The sequence below is a fragment of the Pinus tabuliformis genome, chromosome 1_2, assembly GCF_031772625.1.
Source record: "Pinus tabuliformis cultivar Carrire ecotype Pingquan chromosome 1_2, CPIR1, whole genome shotgun sequence".
Taxonomy (NCBI): Eukaryota; Viridiplantae; Streptophyta; class Pinopsida; order Pinales; family Pinaceae; genus Pinus; species Pinus tabuliformis.
The window spans coordinates 542061665-542075831 of NC_142298.1; the positions used below are offsets into that span (position 1 = coordinate 542061665).

A 14167-nucleotide genomic window follows, 5' to 3' on the forward strand; every position below is an offset into this window, starting at 1 on the left:
CAAAATTTCCCACAGAAGAGAAACAAAAGATATTACAATCATATTGTAAGAGAAACAAAAGATATTACAATCATATTGTAAGACAAATGATCTGGCTACTAACAAATGAAAACCAACATGAAATGATGATTCAAGCACTACAAAGCTAAATCCTAGTTTTCAAAATACATTCTGTATTAACTACATGTGGGCATCAGACTGTCCTTGTACAGTGACTTAAGCTATTTGGCTAGCAAGAAATGAAAAGAATTCAAAACAAAGATGTTATTCCTAATCAAGTTTGACACAAGAATAGATATGCATATTAAGGGACACAACCACCTTTAAAGGAAAAGAAACAAATAATACTAAGATCCCCAGATATATATATAACAATAGTGTGGAGTTATTTCAACGAGGCTTGTCAAGGTAATCCCAGCTATTGTGGATCATGAGGCATTACTTTAAGAGACAATTACGAGATCAGTTTCAAAGCAGAGCTGTAGGAGGTGGATCAAACAACAGAGCAGAACTTTATGCTTTTTGGTAGATTCTGAAAATAGCAATAGAGAAAGGTTTAAATTGTCTACAGGTGATAAGAGATTCCAAACACATTGCAGAGAGGTCAAATGGAAATTTCAATCAGGAAAATTTGCAGCTGGCCCATCATTGGACGGAATCAGAGAAGCAAGGAAAAATTCCATGTCATTATCTTTTCAGCATGTCTGTAAGGGATAAATATGAAGGCTGATATATTGTTCAAGTAAGCACTGAGGATGCAGAACAGATGGATGGAGATGATTGAATACCCCATCTGGACCTTCTCATTCAATCTATTTCTAATCAAGCTATTATAGTAATGACCTTTTGGATGGCTGTTTTGGAAGCAGTGTCAAAACTTAAACATCATACTTACCCTAAAATTATTATAACTGTTTACATGCTTTCCAGGACTTTAATTGCATACCATAGTTACACATAAAAGCCACGACATTAATCACATAACAGTTTGAAATAGTTCAGCATGCCTTCATAACATTGGAGATATTCCAACTGTGTTCATATTTGTCACTAATCTTGGATGACTTTAATTACAGTTCTCAGACCCTCTCCTTTAAGCATGTGATCAAATGCCTTGTTGATGTCAGCAAAAGAAACCTTGTCTGTAACAAATTTATCCAGTTCAAGCTCCTGCAAATTTAACAATCAAGGAAGGAAAGATTAAAACTGTAATTATAACTCTAATTAGATATGATAAGCATAGATTGCTCCCGTCATGGTACGGACAAAAAAAAACAACTGGGAAATATGACCACACAGTATTATCTACAATTATGGTTTGAATAAGCTGTTACAACTATGTTATGAAGTCTTACCCCATTCAAATACATCTCTACAAGGTCTGGCAAATCAGTACGAGGCTTATAATTTCCAAAGAAGGTTCCTTTCAACGTTTTCTCGCTCAGAAAGTTTACAGGATTCGTTTTAAAGACTGCGTTTGAACGAGGGACCCCTGTTAAAACGGCTACACCCCAACCCTGCAAAAACAGAACTCTGATATCAAACATATGCATTGCCTGCATTTTCTTAATTAAATCGAAGCAATCAGTTTAAACTTTAAAGCTACAGCTTAGAATTGAAATGATTGATGTATCTTAAACCAAAGGAAACCAAGAGCTAGTACATCATGGCAGCATTCCAAAGCTTGAACCATGGCCTCAATACTCCCTGTGCATTCGACGCTGCAGTCCACCCCTCCATCAGTTTTTTCCGCAATTACCTGTAAACATTTTTTATAAGTGTTTGGAAATTAAGAGTCTACACTGCTTTGAATGGATGGTGAATGAGTGCACTCCATGCGAAAACTTAAAATCTCCCCCACCTAAGTACTAAAGTACCACACTAATCAAAAGCAACCAATACTCTGATCTGGGAGAGAGTTTGATGATCATTTTGGGCAGCTCAACGTACCTGCTGAATAGGTTTTTCGTACTCTTTAGGGTTTATAAATTCCGTTACTCCAAATTGTTTTGCTGAGAAAGGAAATATTACAAGAAAGGGTTAAAAAGGCAATTCTACAAGTCAACATATCAACATATGTACACAGATTTTCCAATAACGGAAGTGGGAAATATACAATTATTTCGTTCATATCTCTCATTATTGAAATCGATTCCAATTATTCGAGCAGCTCCTGCAATTCTTGCACCTTCACAAGCCTGTGTAGTTAAACTCGGGTCAGAAGGCTAACATATAATTAAACTCTACCCTCATCATATTGGTCCCAATGAAAATGCAGGTAGGGGAAGTGAACAGAATAGTCCCTAGAAAAAGGTTTGAGGACTTTAAAACTGCAACATATACTAATATGCATACAGTGGAACATAAAGAGGGCACTTGTTATTAGTACTTACAGCAAGCCCAACAGCCCCCAGGACAAATACTGCTACTATCGAACCCTTCTTGGGTTTGCCTGCGTTCAAAGTAGCACCTATCCCTGATTCCACAACAGAGAAGAATTTTACACAACAATTCTAGTCAAAGAAACCATTATGAATGATTTTATAATTATTAACAGTACAACAAGCAAAAGTCCTCGCAATTGACATGCCCACTTTGTAAAACACTATACATTGTCAACGAGGTCAATTATTTCATTTCTTCAGTCAAACTTAATATATTATCATCTCAAAATTACTTATAAAATCTTCTACAATTCAGGAAAGTAGTTTTTGCATAAATGGCAGGCTGCATCCAGACTTGGAGTCGCTCTGCATTGAGTAAATTCTGTTTTGATAGGAGATCCAAGGGCAATATAGGCCTTGCGGGGCAGGGGGTGTTTAGAGATGAGCATGGTAACATTCCAGGGAGGTTAGACAAGTTTAAAATAATCAAAATTTAATTTAGAAAACACTTGAAAGTAAGTTGAAACCTTTAAAACTTAATGCATTTAACTCACAGTTTAGTTAGTGTATCTGATGCAACAATAACCCTTTACTAACCCTCCAGTTCAATTGATTTACAGTTAATTTTGCAGAACCACAGTGTTAAGCTTACTAATCTCTTTCGCTAACAATTAAACATTAGATTACAGAAGTGCACTTCAGCATAGCAGATCCAGTTTAGTGAGAAAAAGAAAAAGGAAATGAAATAACCGCCACATTTAGCGGATTAGTAAAATCACCCAATCATATTAAACAAGAATGGAGCAAAAGCAGTCCATATTTTAGTGTAATAAAAGAAATTACAATACATTCCATATTTTAGTGTAATAAAAGAAATTACAATACATTCCATATTTTAGTGTAATAAAAGAAATTACAATACTTGAGACACTGCACACAAGCAGCTGGTAACTTGAAACTCCAAGATAATGTAAAATTTATCCATCTATGGGCTGGTTCATCATCATGGATAACATGAGAATGAGGAACTTGTCCATTTATGGCACCTCAGTCTAACACAAGCTGGGTTTCTCATCTAATACTGTAGGATGAAGAATAATAGAATTTTTTTTTTAGTATTAATGCCCATTGTGTTTAACAAATTCTTCTTAGTCAAAGCTTTGAACGCCTAAATTACAATTATATTCACGCTGATACAATTGTTATCGATGTCTGAAAATCATGTCCATTCGATATATAATACTGTGATTTACGAAAGCCTACACAGTGAATACCATCAATTGTTCAAACAGTAAACCTCGAGAAGGAAATTCCTCTGAAATACATTTGAACACTGTAAAATAAAATATATGAATATGTATCTTCCATTATTATATGTTTAATCAACGGTTACTGAAGTGAGTATCTTTCAGCGGCTCCTATGGTACCACTCTTTGTGTATCCTTGTCTGCGTGGAAGCTCTCCCCAATTCCGATATCCTTTCCAAAAACTTTATATACTGTGTCTTCGCATATTCCTCTGGTAAGCTGAAGTCCATAATTTTAAGAGCAGGAGTGCTCTGAAGCAAGCAACCTACCACGACGATTTCCCTATCATCTAATTGAACTAAATCTACCCCTAAGAATTGAAGATTAATCAACGGAATGCTTAAGCGTGCTGGTACTGGATCTCTAGCTAGCTCCTGCATTAAATTAGAAAGCATATCAGTCAACTCTGCCCTAGATGAGATTTTAGCCCTAGCCTTTGCTGATGCACACCAACGATGCACATAAATAAAGATTTCAGTTTGCCCACGATGCACATAAATTCACAACACAGCTTTGGACTCCATATTGTCATCATACCATGGGAAGCAAGGCTTTAACATTATACATGCATAATGAGAATAAGAGTAAGAAGAAATTAGCATAAAAATGAATTCCTTACCCGAATAGACATGCAACGAACCTCCAAACGCTCGAGATTGGGAAGTCTCTCGAGTAGCTTGTAGAAAGGAACCAACATCTTTTCAAGCGATGGCCAAAGTCCAATGTCAAGTTCCTTCAAAGTTTCGAAACTCCCCACTATCCCAAGAAACCTATCTGCCGATAAATTGTTTGCTTCCTCTTGCCACAAAAACATTGACAATTTGATCAAATTAGTGCCAAGCTGCATTTTAAGTTGAGATACCGCATAGGAAAACTCATGAAGCAACACCCCATAAATAACCGCCACATTTAGCGGATTAGTAAAATCACCCAATCATATTAAACAAGAATGGAGCAAAAGCAGTCCGAAAGACTTAGTATAGCATTCACAGAGCCAAAAAATTGTGAAGATTACAGAGTGTCTGTCAAAAATCAGAAAGATTGCCAAATACCTAAAACAAATAGTAATAGAAAAATCAAATAGCAGCCAAAAATAAACCCTTCGGATCTGCCAGGCACGACATCGTCATCTAACGTAAATCCGATGCTCAAATTCCATCTATTATACAAATCCAGGCCCTTTCTTTCGTCTCTGTCAAGAAACTGATAGTCTCTGTCAAGAAACGGATAACGGATCTCCAGCAGCTCAGAAAAGATTGTAAGGGAAGGCGTCCAGGGGATGGATGAGGTAGGTCAAAGCCAGCGCCAGGAACATGAGCACTTATGCTATCCCTTGGTCGATGGCGGTGCCTGCAACATCAAGATACATTCCTTCAATCCTGTTATAAATCCCGTGACGAATCCCCTAATGAACCGAACCGAACAGAACTTTAATGTCGGAAAAAGCAGAAAAAAAGAAAGAATAAAAGGCCGAGATCTTACCGTCGGACGAGGGAGCAGGAGCGGGAGCCTCTGCATTGGCGGAAGGTGCGAAGAGATTAATCAACAGGAAGGCGACAGAGAGCATCAGCACCGTCACGGAGACAGACGAGAAGGCCATCTCTGCTGAAGAATAACAAGAAATGTCGATGTCGGCAAACAAGAAAATCAAGAGAGGAAGAAAAGAGGAGCTGCGGCAACGAACCTCAGAGAACAGACCTCTAAACCCTATCGAATGCAGAGGGAGGAGTGAGTTTGTGCAGACAGGTGTATGCACCTGGACTTGGGATTGTGCTGCACCCAAGTGGTGTACTGGAACTCCGACGTAAAATGGGTAACAACTGACTGTAAAATCGGCTGCAGAAACCACTCCGCCAGGTGTCAGCGTGATAATCAAGCCTGAACAAATACAAAGCAAATTGCCCATTCCGCCAGGTGTCAGCATGAGGAACAAAGAGACGACGAAAGTCTCTTTCAAAGGAAGGCCTATCGGCCTAAAATTTTTGGCATTATCCGTTAGATCAACTATGTATCACTAATATTCTTGGGCAGTTAAGTTAGTTCTTTATCAACATGTGCTTGATTCAATCCTTGAAGGTGAGGTGCACTAATGTATAGTTACAAGTTTATTAGGGTGCACCATCCATAGAAGTGATGAAGCATTCCATAGGTTTCTTTATGAAGTTTTACTTGGATTATTGTTTGGGAATTTCATAGCTATTATAATGATCTTGGATTCTAAAGATAATGGATAACTATATATACACCTCAACATAATTGTGTTTTCATATAGAAGAATAAAACCATTATGGACATAGTTTGATATAAGCTAAAGGTTAAATTGAATTGGAATTAAATTTTAGGCTAAATATATCTAATCTATGGTATATGTGACAAATTCAAGCCCAACAAAAATGTGATGAATATTATTCGAGAGAGTGCTAGAGTGGTACTATGCTTACAATGATATAATTGAGTTATAGTATTTTTGCAAGTATCTAAGGAGGCATGAGTTGGAGGATAGATCACAAAATAATATCTTCTTAGATGCGACGAATGGTCAAAGACATTTTTACTATGGGATTGACACGTAGAATTGATGTTCCATATAATTTCTTTTAAGCATCGAATGCTTTTGACCAGTCAATGTATAGCCAAGGTATATAAAGTTACAAGAATAAAATAACTATAATTGCCAGTTTGACATCTATAAAGATAATAACCTATCAAAATTACTAATAGTTATGTGATAGAGGTTAAGTGAAAGCGGATTGAAGTGTACATGCTCCACGGATATTTTCAAAACCTTTTCCAAGATGACAAAGATTCTTCCTCTCAAAAGGTGTCTGGTAAGTCTTTTGGTTCCCTTGAATTTGTAGTTAATGTTGTAACATTAGACACTAACACTCTTTTCCCTCCATTTTTATTAACATTTGAAATTTTTAATTACAATGTCCATAATTGTTTATTTGATTTTGCTGCATTTGTGAATGTAATGCCACTATCTGTTGCCAAGAAAATAAATTCTGAATGGAATAAAACTGATGCACAAATCATTCAGCTGGACATATCTCTTCTCCAAGCTATTAGTGAACTTAGGAATGTTCTCATTTGATTATCATCCGATCACCAAGTTCACCAATGTATAAATATTGTAATTGTGGACATCTCTAAAGCCTATGGCGTACTCCTAATCAATGTCTCGTCTAGAAAATTACAAGGGTATTTTGCTACAGATTAGTCACATTTATGGCTTCCTTACAAGGGAAGAAATAATCAGATTTGAGTGGAAAGTGATCCATACATGAAACACACTATGACACCACTTGAGGGCCATAATGAGCCTATTGCCTTTAACGACCTAATCTTTGGAAATTGTTTCCTTGAAATTGACCATAGGTGTTATCAAATGCATCCATCACCCGTACCACCAGATACATAGTTGGAGCTCCTTGTTCTCCAGTTGGTGCAAATGGATCCAGTAATATAGATGTACATATTAATAGTAATAATAGTATAGGAAGCAACTTTGTGGTTAATAATATTTGGACTTTATATTTTGATGGTTCAAATATGTAGGATGACTCTAGAGTTGGTTGCATACATATTGACCCATGTAATAAGAAGCATATCTTTTCATGTCATTTGGAGTTCGAGTGTGCCAATAATACTACCAGATATGAAACACTCATACTTGGGTTAAAGAAAGTCGTCAATTTGAAGGTAGAGTTTCTCAAGGTAATTGGTGACTCATAGGTAGTCACTTGTTAGGTACATGATATTATCCATTGTGTTTCACTGAATCTTAAAAAATACTAGCAAGAGGTATGGCGTTTAATTACTTATTTTAAATATTTTAATATTATTTATGTTCCTAGGCTTAGAAATGTTGTAACAAATGCATTAACAAATGCAGCCACTAGGATATCGTCATTGAGGAATTATTTTTCTATTGAGATTATATATAAACCATCGCTACCTAATAATGTCACTAAATTTTAGGTTTTCAATGATGACCAACAGATACTACACTTTATGGCTAATGTTGTATTCAAAGATGTTTCCATAGAAGAGGATGAGCACGATAAGGCTTTGTAGGAGGCATCTAATGCAATGAAAGGAAACACTATTCCTAAAGGTGTGGTGTCCCTGGAGAAGTTATATGACCTACATAACCGATTTAGAGGATCAATCAATACAAAGATTCAGAGTTCAAAGTTATCATCTGAACAAGTCAATCTAGGAACTCAAGAAGGTCTGAAATATGTGAACATCGGTACATGTTGTTCTCCACAAGAATGACAGGCATACGTCTATTTATTAAAACAATAGCATGATGTGTTTGCATGTACATATGATGATTTAAAGACATATGACACTCATATTGTCCAACACGTGATTCCCATAAAGGAAGGGGTAAAACCTTTCCAGAAAAACTAAGGAAAGTCCATCCAACGATGGAACCCCTCATCCAAAACAAATTGAGAAAGTTGTTGGATGCTTTGATCATTTTTAAATTCAAACACTCCACTTAGGTTTCAAATTTGGTCCCAGTTAGAAATAAGTCCACTGAAATAAGGTTATGTGTAGATTTCTCACTACTAGATGGTTTCTCTGGTTACAATCAAGTGTTAGTAGAGGAACCCGATCGACTGAAAACTACCTTGAGGGCCAAATGGTGTTATGCTTCTTAACCTGCAAAGCGAGACCCAGACATAGAAATAGCGAAGAAAAGATATCGAGACACAAAATATGCGAAGAAAATATACCCAGAGCACAGAATAGCAATGATTTTATTATCCAGAGAGAAATGTTCACAGGCCTCTTCGAGGGGGCAACCTCCAATAGAGCAGAGCTCGATTACAAAACAAGACACAATGCTCCTCGCAGGGAGTCTCTATCCTTTATATATGACTCATACATGCAATATCTATCTAATACTACCGCCCATTTGCAACTAACTGTGGTCCCGTCATTAACTGCGGGTTAACCACTTACAATTATTAATATGGGCTTTATTGACTCTAACTAATACTACCGCCCATTTGCAACTAACTGTGGTCCCAACATTAACTGCGGGTTAACCACTTACAATTATTAATATGGGCTTTATTGACTCTTGACTATGACGTGATCCCATGACATAAATAAGGGGGTTAGGGTGGGACCCTAACAAATGGGGAACAATTTCTTTCAATATAATGTCATTTGGGATTATCAACATTGGTGCTACATTTCAAAGAGCGATGGACATCACTTTCCATGGCCTTATTGGTCAGAGTGTAGTTTTTTATTTGGATGTCACCATTGTGTTTTTCAAAAAGAAGATCATATCATGTATGTCATCTAAAAGAAATATTTGAGCGGTGTCAAAAGTATGGGATTTCTCTAAATCCCAAGAAAAGTGCCTTTGGTGTGTCAGAAGGGACTCTCTTATGGCACATCATTGCAAAGAGTGGAATTAAAGTTGATCCCAAGAGGGTCAAAGCTATTACACATATCTCGTTCCTCGAGAACAAGAAGGCTATGCAGTCTTTCTTAGGAAAGAACAATTTCCTGATAGTTAAGCCTTTACAGGAGATGATTACGAAATATGAAACATATAAATGGGATAAACGGGAAAAGGATGCTTTCGCTCAAATCAAACAGACTATGGCAAATATTTCCTGCTTTATACATTCGCTTTGGATTTGTCAATTGCGGTCGTATTGACTTAAAGGATATTGAAGGAAATGAGCAACCTATTTATTTTATTAGCGCTAGCCTACCGGGGTCAAAATTAAATTATCCTTCCATTGACACACAATCATATGTTTTATACAAAGCAGTTAAGTATTTCAAGTCCTATATTTTAAAAGCTCACACGATCATATTTGTGCCTCATCCAGGAGTGAGAATACTCTTCATGAAATAGGAGCTAGGTGAGAAGAGGGAAAATTGGATGACCTTCTTACAAGAATATGATCTGGAATTTAAACCAGTTCATACCATAAAGGGTCATGGCCTCTATAAGCTAGCAACCAAAGAAAGAGATGCTCCCAAGAAATATCTTTCAGGTTGGGAGTAGGAGATAGAAATGTACAATATTGAACATGTTCCTCAGTCCACGTCTATAGTGCCATGGTATTCTGACCTATGATAATTTGTAGAGCATGAAACCTTTCCCACGCGCGTATCAAATAAACAAAAGATGGAAATTCGTTTAAAATCTCTATCCTACCAACTAGTTCATGGAGTGATTTTCAGAAAGCACCACAATGGTGTCTTGCTAAGATGCCTTGAGCCATAGGATACAAAGAAGGTACTTAGAGACTTTCATAATGGACCGGTAGGTGGTCACTATGTGGGTGAAACTATAGTGCATAAATTCATGAGGGTTGATTACTATTGTCCCACTCTATTTAAAGATGCTCATTCTTATGTTCGCAAGTTCCCAGATTGTTGGAGACGTGCCAATCAAGATCACAGGCAAGCCGCTCCACTGCTACTAGTAGTAGTTGAGGTACCTTTCCAATAGTGGGGCTTAGATGTTATCGGTGAAATTTTTCCTCACTCGTCAAAGCAACACCAATATATTTTAACAGCGATAGACTACTGTACTCAATCGTCAGAATAAGTTACCTTGAGACAAGTAAATGACCAGTAAGTCATCCACTTTTTGTGACAAAACATTATAACCAGGTTTGGAATTCCAAAGTCACTTGCCTTTTATTATGTGACTTAATTTTCATCATTTAAAGTTTATGAATTCACATTAGAAAATGGGATTGTATTAAAGCATGCATCTAATTATTACGAACAGGGAAATAGTGTGGCTGGATCAATGAATAAAAATCTTATCTACATAATCAAGAAAACCATCTTCTCTGAGAAAACGAACTAGCACAACACTTTGACCAATGCGTTATGGGATGACCGTATAACTCCTACGCCTTCCCTTAAGAAATCATCATACCTTTTGGTTTATGGTAAAGACATTATCTTGCCCCCAAACCTGTATCTCCTAGCCTTACAACTCTCCCAAGAGTCCCAAGGTAGACCTTGCCTTCTGGTTCAGAGAAGGATAGACACTTTACTCAAACTTGAGGAAGAAAGGCTCAAAGCCAAAGAGATATTTGTTGTTCACCAAAACCATGTTAAGTGCTAGATTGATAATAAATCCACAGGGGAAAAGAGTTTCGATGTGGGTGACCTAGTACTGAAGTGGGATAAACCTCACAAAGAGAAAGGAAAACACGCGAAGTTCCAAATTTTTTGGATTGGCCCATTCACCATCTAAGAAAAGCTCAGTCATAATGCATTCAAGCTGAAACCCTTAGACAGAAGGATTGACCCCCTTCCCGTAAATGGTCGAGATCTGAAACATTATTTTCAATAACAGCTACAAGTTGTGCTTCCTGTACAACCTGTTCTTTTGTTTTCTTTTTGTATATGTTGGTCATATGTGTGTTATGTTATTCCTGTCCCATCTTGTCGTGTTTCTTGGTTGATGTATATAAATAAGACCCTATGTAAAAGTGCATGGCATAAAAGGACTTTGTGGTGGAATAAAAGAGAAATGTGATAACCATAACGCTTGGCTTTCTATTTGTTCTCCTTCTTTGTTTGGGAACATTCCATTGGTTGAGTTAAGTCTAGATGGAAAATACGATACATCCAAAAGGAGATCCTTTAAGGAACCTATTACATCCATGCTGATGCAAGTATCAAAACTACTCAACTTGGTTTAAATCTACTTGTGTGTTAATGCGTGTCTAATCTAGTAGAGAAAGGATAAGGGGGAAATCTAAAGCAAGCAAACTTATATCATAGGTCTTAAAATTACTTCTCTAAGGGGAAACCTACTCTACTCTCAAGAAGTCAGGATCCCTCTTCCGCCCGTTGAGAATAATAATTGTCAATGCACAATCCTATTAAATAAATAAATAAAGGGTGAAATAAGAGAAAGGATTCCTATGTAGGGAGGTGAAGAAAACGACTTGACCGAGGTACCGTCTAGGCTTGTTGGAAGCAAAGCAACTATTGTGCTCCTAAAGTGACTTTGTCGGGGCAATGTCTAGGAATAATAGAACCAGAGCAACACCAGAGATGAAAAATCATACTCTGAATATCATAAACCTGATGTGCACATTGCCCTTTCCCGAATTAAAACAATTGTGATATGGTGTACCTTTTGTGTGTTCAACCAAGTAGAAGAAAGTGAGGCACTATGTGTATAATCGGGTTGAAAGGGGGAAAACAAGCCATTCTAATTGTTGAATCAATACTTCCTAAAGGTCTGACCCTTTAACTAAAAAGATATTCCTAGACAGAGAAGTTGAAGTTCACTCCGTGTGTCGCTAAGTGTTCTCACTGCTACAATACCCTCCAAAAATTTCACTACATTCAAGTTTTGGAGCCGACTTTACAACCATATCTAGTGTCTCCTTGGTCTTCTAGTCTCTTTTCATTTCATTTTATATGTTTCAAGTTTTCTTGAGTGTTCTCAAGTGTCATCGCATTGATTAGAACATCTTTAGTGCATTTCATGGTCGTAACATCTTTGTTGTTGTTTGTTGTTGTAAAACGACACTTTTGGTCGCAATCATACACACTTCATCTGTTGTACTTGGGGAATGTATGTGAATTGTCATTCTTATGTATATTTATCCTTGTTCAAGCTTTTCTAAGTTTTCTCGATGAGTTGGTAAGTGTCTCACATGGTTTTATTTTTGAACTCACCGTGTTTTCCCATTGCACTATATCCCATACTTAGACAAATTTCGATTGTAAAATGAACCCTACGAGGCTAGGAATGAAAAATCACACTCTCGAGCCTCGAGCTAAAATCCTTGATTGTTTAAAATTTCACCATGCACCCTCCAAGAGCGCAAAGTGCACTGCTTAATCCCTTTCCCCTTCCTTGTTCTGAACTAAAACCAAGTGTTTCGTTGAGCGTATTCCTTCGACTCAAAGAAGTGCACTCTCCTAGAGTGCATGAACGCACCCCAGAGGCCTTAGTCTCGACCCTTCAACCTTCCACAATGCGCTAGGCACCCTATTGACCCTTTGAGCACATGAGTGCACTTCGAAGACACGAAGCTTCATCTTTCAACGTTTAGACTTGCACCTTGTTCCTTCCAAGGCCTTCTGAGCACATGAGTGCACCTTGAAGGCATGAAGCCTCCTCCTTTTGCCTTCAGAAGTCCACCCTGCACCTTACTTCTACTCCTTGAGCGCACAATGCACTTGGGAAGCCCGAAGCCTCCTCCTTCATCCTTCGTACTTGCGCCATGCGCCATGCCTTGATTGCCTCCCTCTCATGAGCGCATGAGCACATACCGAAGCCCAAAATCCTATTCCCTTCAACCCTTCAGCCTTTCGAAGTGCACCCTTGTGCCTAGAAGCTCTTCTTGTTCCTTTCAAGTGCACTGCTAAGGCATGAAAAAAATCTACATAAAACATGTTGGAATAGGATATTTTCAGGCTATAGTTTCTTGTCATGAGTGATTGAAGATGCACATATTCCATGAATAGCATGGAAAGCATGCATGAGGAAGATCAGGCAAAGAAGGAAAACAAAGGAAGTATCAAAGAACAAACAACACAATGAAATATTGATGATCAAATCACTCTGAAGACTCCATGATATTGAAGACCCTTTAGAGGGTGAAGAAATCAATGATCGGAAGCTGCATGAAGAACAAAGACACAAGTGGCAACTATTTCACCATTGAATAAATTCCATGCCATTAGTCACTATTAATTTTAGTCATCAAGGATATTTAAATATCATATCTTCATCATATGATTATGTGGAAGTTATGATGTAATCATGCAATCATTAAAAAGACAAATAACTGGAATTCCAATAATCATGGAAGTCTAAAAGACATGTAATACCAAGAGTCATATGTAATTCCAAAAGTCATTTGGAAGTCGAAAGGTTGTAGAAGTCCAAAGGTCAATAGGAGTTGGAGAGTCAAGAGTCATAGGGATGTGAAAGGTCATGCCTCAAGTTATAAAAGGATCCTCATTACTCATGTAAAGGACTTTTAACCTTGGCTTCTCCCATAAGGAATTAGAGAGGGAGACTTAGTACTTTTGGGGAGAAAGTAATGGCTCCAATGTTCCACTACTGGAGCTATTATATTTATGTATCTTTGAATTTTTTCATAATATTGAAGCCTTTCAGGCTAACAAATTTTCACACATGGATTGTGGATGTTTCTAAAACTACTCTTTGGATGTTTATGATTCATGTTTTGTTTCACATGTACTGGAGTAATTGAACTATTTTGGTGACTTTGGTGCTTAACTTATTGGAAATGTGTTGTATTGTTTACATTGATCGTCACATCTATGTGAACTATTTTGCTTGATTTTAGACGAGCCTTTCTCGTTCATGTGTGTCTCCATTAGGGTAGTACTATTACTTTTCTATTAGAGGCTCACTTTATTCCCCCCGTAGTAAAAGAACCTTGATACATCTACAATCGAACATTCACAAGGCTACCT

At 37.3% G+C, this 14167-nt stretch overlaps 3 protein-coding genes across 4 annotated transcripts in view; all 3 read right to left on the reverse strand.

Annotated features, from left to right (window-relative positions):
* Nucleotides 1–714: 714 nt before the first annotated feature.
* Nucleotides 715–2019, reverse strand: LOC149206734 (alcohol dehydrogenase-like). Its single transcript, XM_089395553.1, has 4 exons — nucleotides 1951–2019; nucleotides 1664–1759; nucleotides 1356–1517; nucleotides 715–1170 (listed from the first exon to the last, which is right to left on the reverse strand). Exons 2-4 carry the CDS (start codon nucleotides 1691–1693, stop codon nucleotides 1051–1053), a joined length of 312 nt encoding a protein of 103 aa, XP_089251679.1. The 5' UTR covers nucleotides 1694–1759; nucleotides 1951–2019; the 3' UTR covers nucleotides 715–1050.
* Nucleotides 2020–3473: 1454 nt separating this feature from the next.
* Nucleotides 3474–5401, reverse strand: LOC149206735 (uncharacterized). 2 transcript variants are annotated; one of them, XM_089393788.1, is made up of 3 exons: nucleotides 5174–5401; nucleotides 4311–5041; nucleotides 3474–4065 (listed from the first exon to the last, which is right to left on the reverse strand). In XM_089393788.1, exons 2-3 carry the CDS (start codon nucleotides 4536–4538, stop codon nucleotides 3793–3795), a joined length of 501 nt encoding a protein of 166 aa, XP_089249914.1. In that variant the 5' UTR covers nucleotides 4539–5041; nucleotides 5174–5401; the 3' UTR covers nucleotides 3474–3792. The 2 variants fall into 2 exon arrangements, with proteins under 2 accessions (XP_089249914.1, XP_089249915.1); XM_089393789.1 differs by having other exon boundaries at nucleotides 4311–5096.
* Nucleotides 5097–14167, reverse strand: part of LOC149206736 (uncharacterized) — a 30023-nt gene continuing 20952 nt past the window's right edge. The window contains 1 exon segment of the mRNA XM_089397783.1: nucleotides 5097–5569. Within this exon segment, the coding sequence (XP_089253909.1) occupies nucleotides 5097–5569 (473 nt within the window).

Coding starts and splice junctions, on each gene's coding strand:
- LOC149206734 (XM_089395553.1), bottom strand. CDS start 1,693: ATGGTTCAAGCTTTGGAATGCTGCCATGAT. Junction 1,518..1,663: donor CTTTGGAATGCTGCCATGAT/GTACTAGCTCTT, acceptor CTGTTTTTGCAG/GGTTGGGGTGTAGCCGTTTT. Junction 1,171..1,355: donor TAGAGATGTATTTGAATGGG/GTAAGACTTCAT, acceptor TTAAATTTGCAG/GAGCTTGAACTGGATAAATT.
- LOC149206735 (XM_089393788.1), bottom strand. CDS start 4,538: ATGCAGCTTGGCACTAATTTGATCAAATTGTCAATGTTTTTGTGGCAA. Junction 4,066..4,310: donor TTCGTTGCATGTCTATTCGG/GTAAGGAATTCA, acceptor AATTTAATGCAG/GAGCTAGCTAGAGATCCAGT.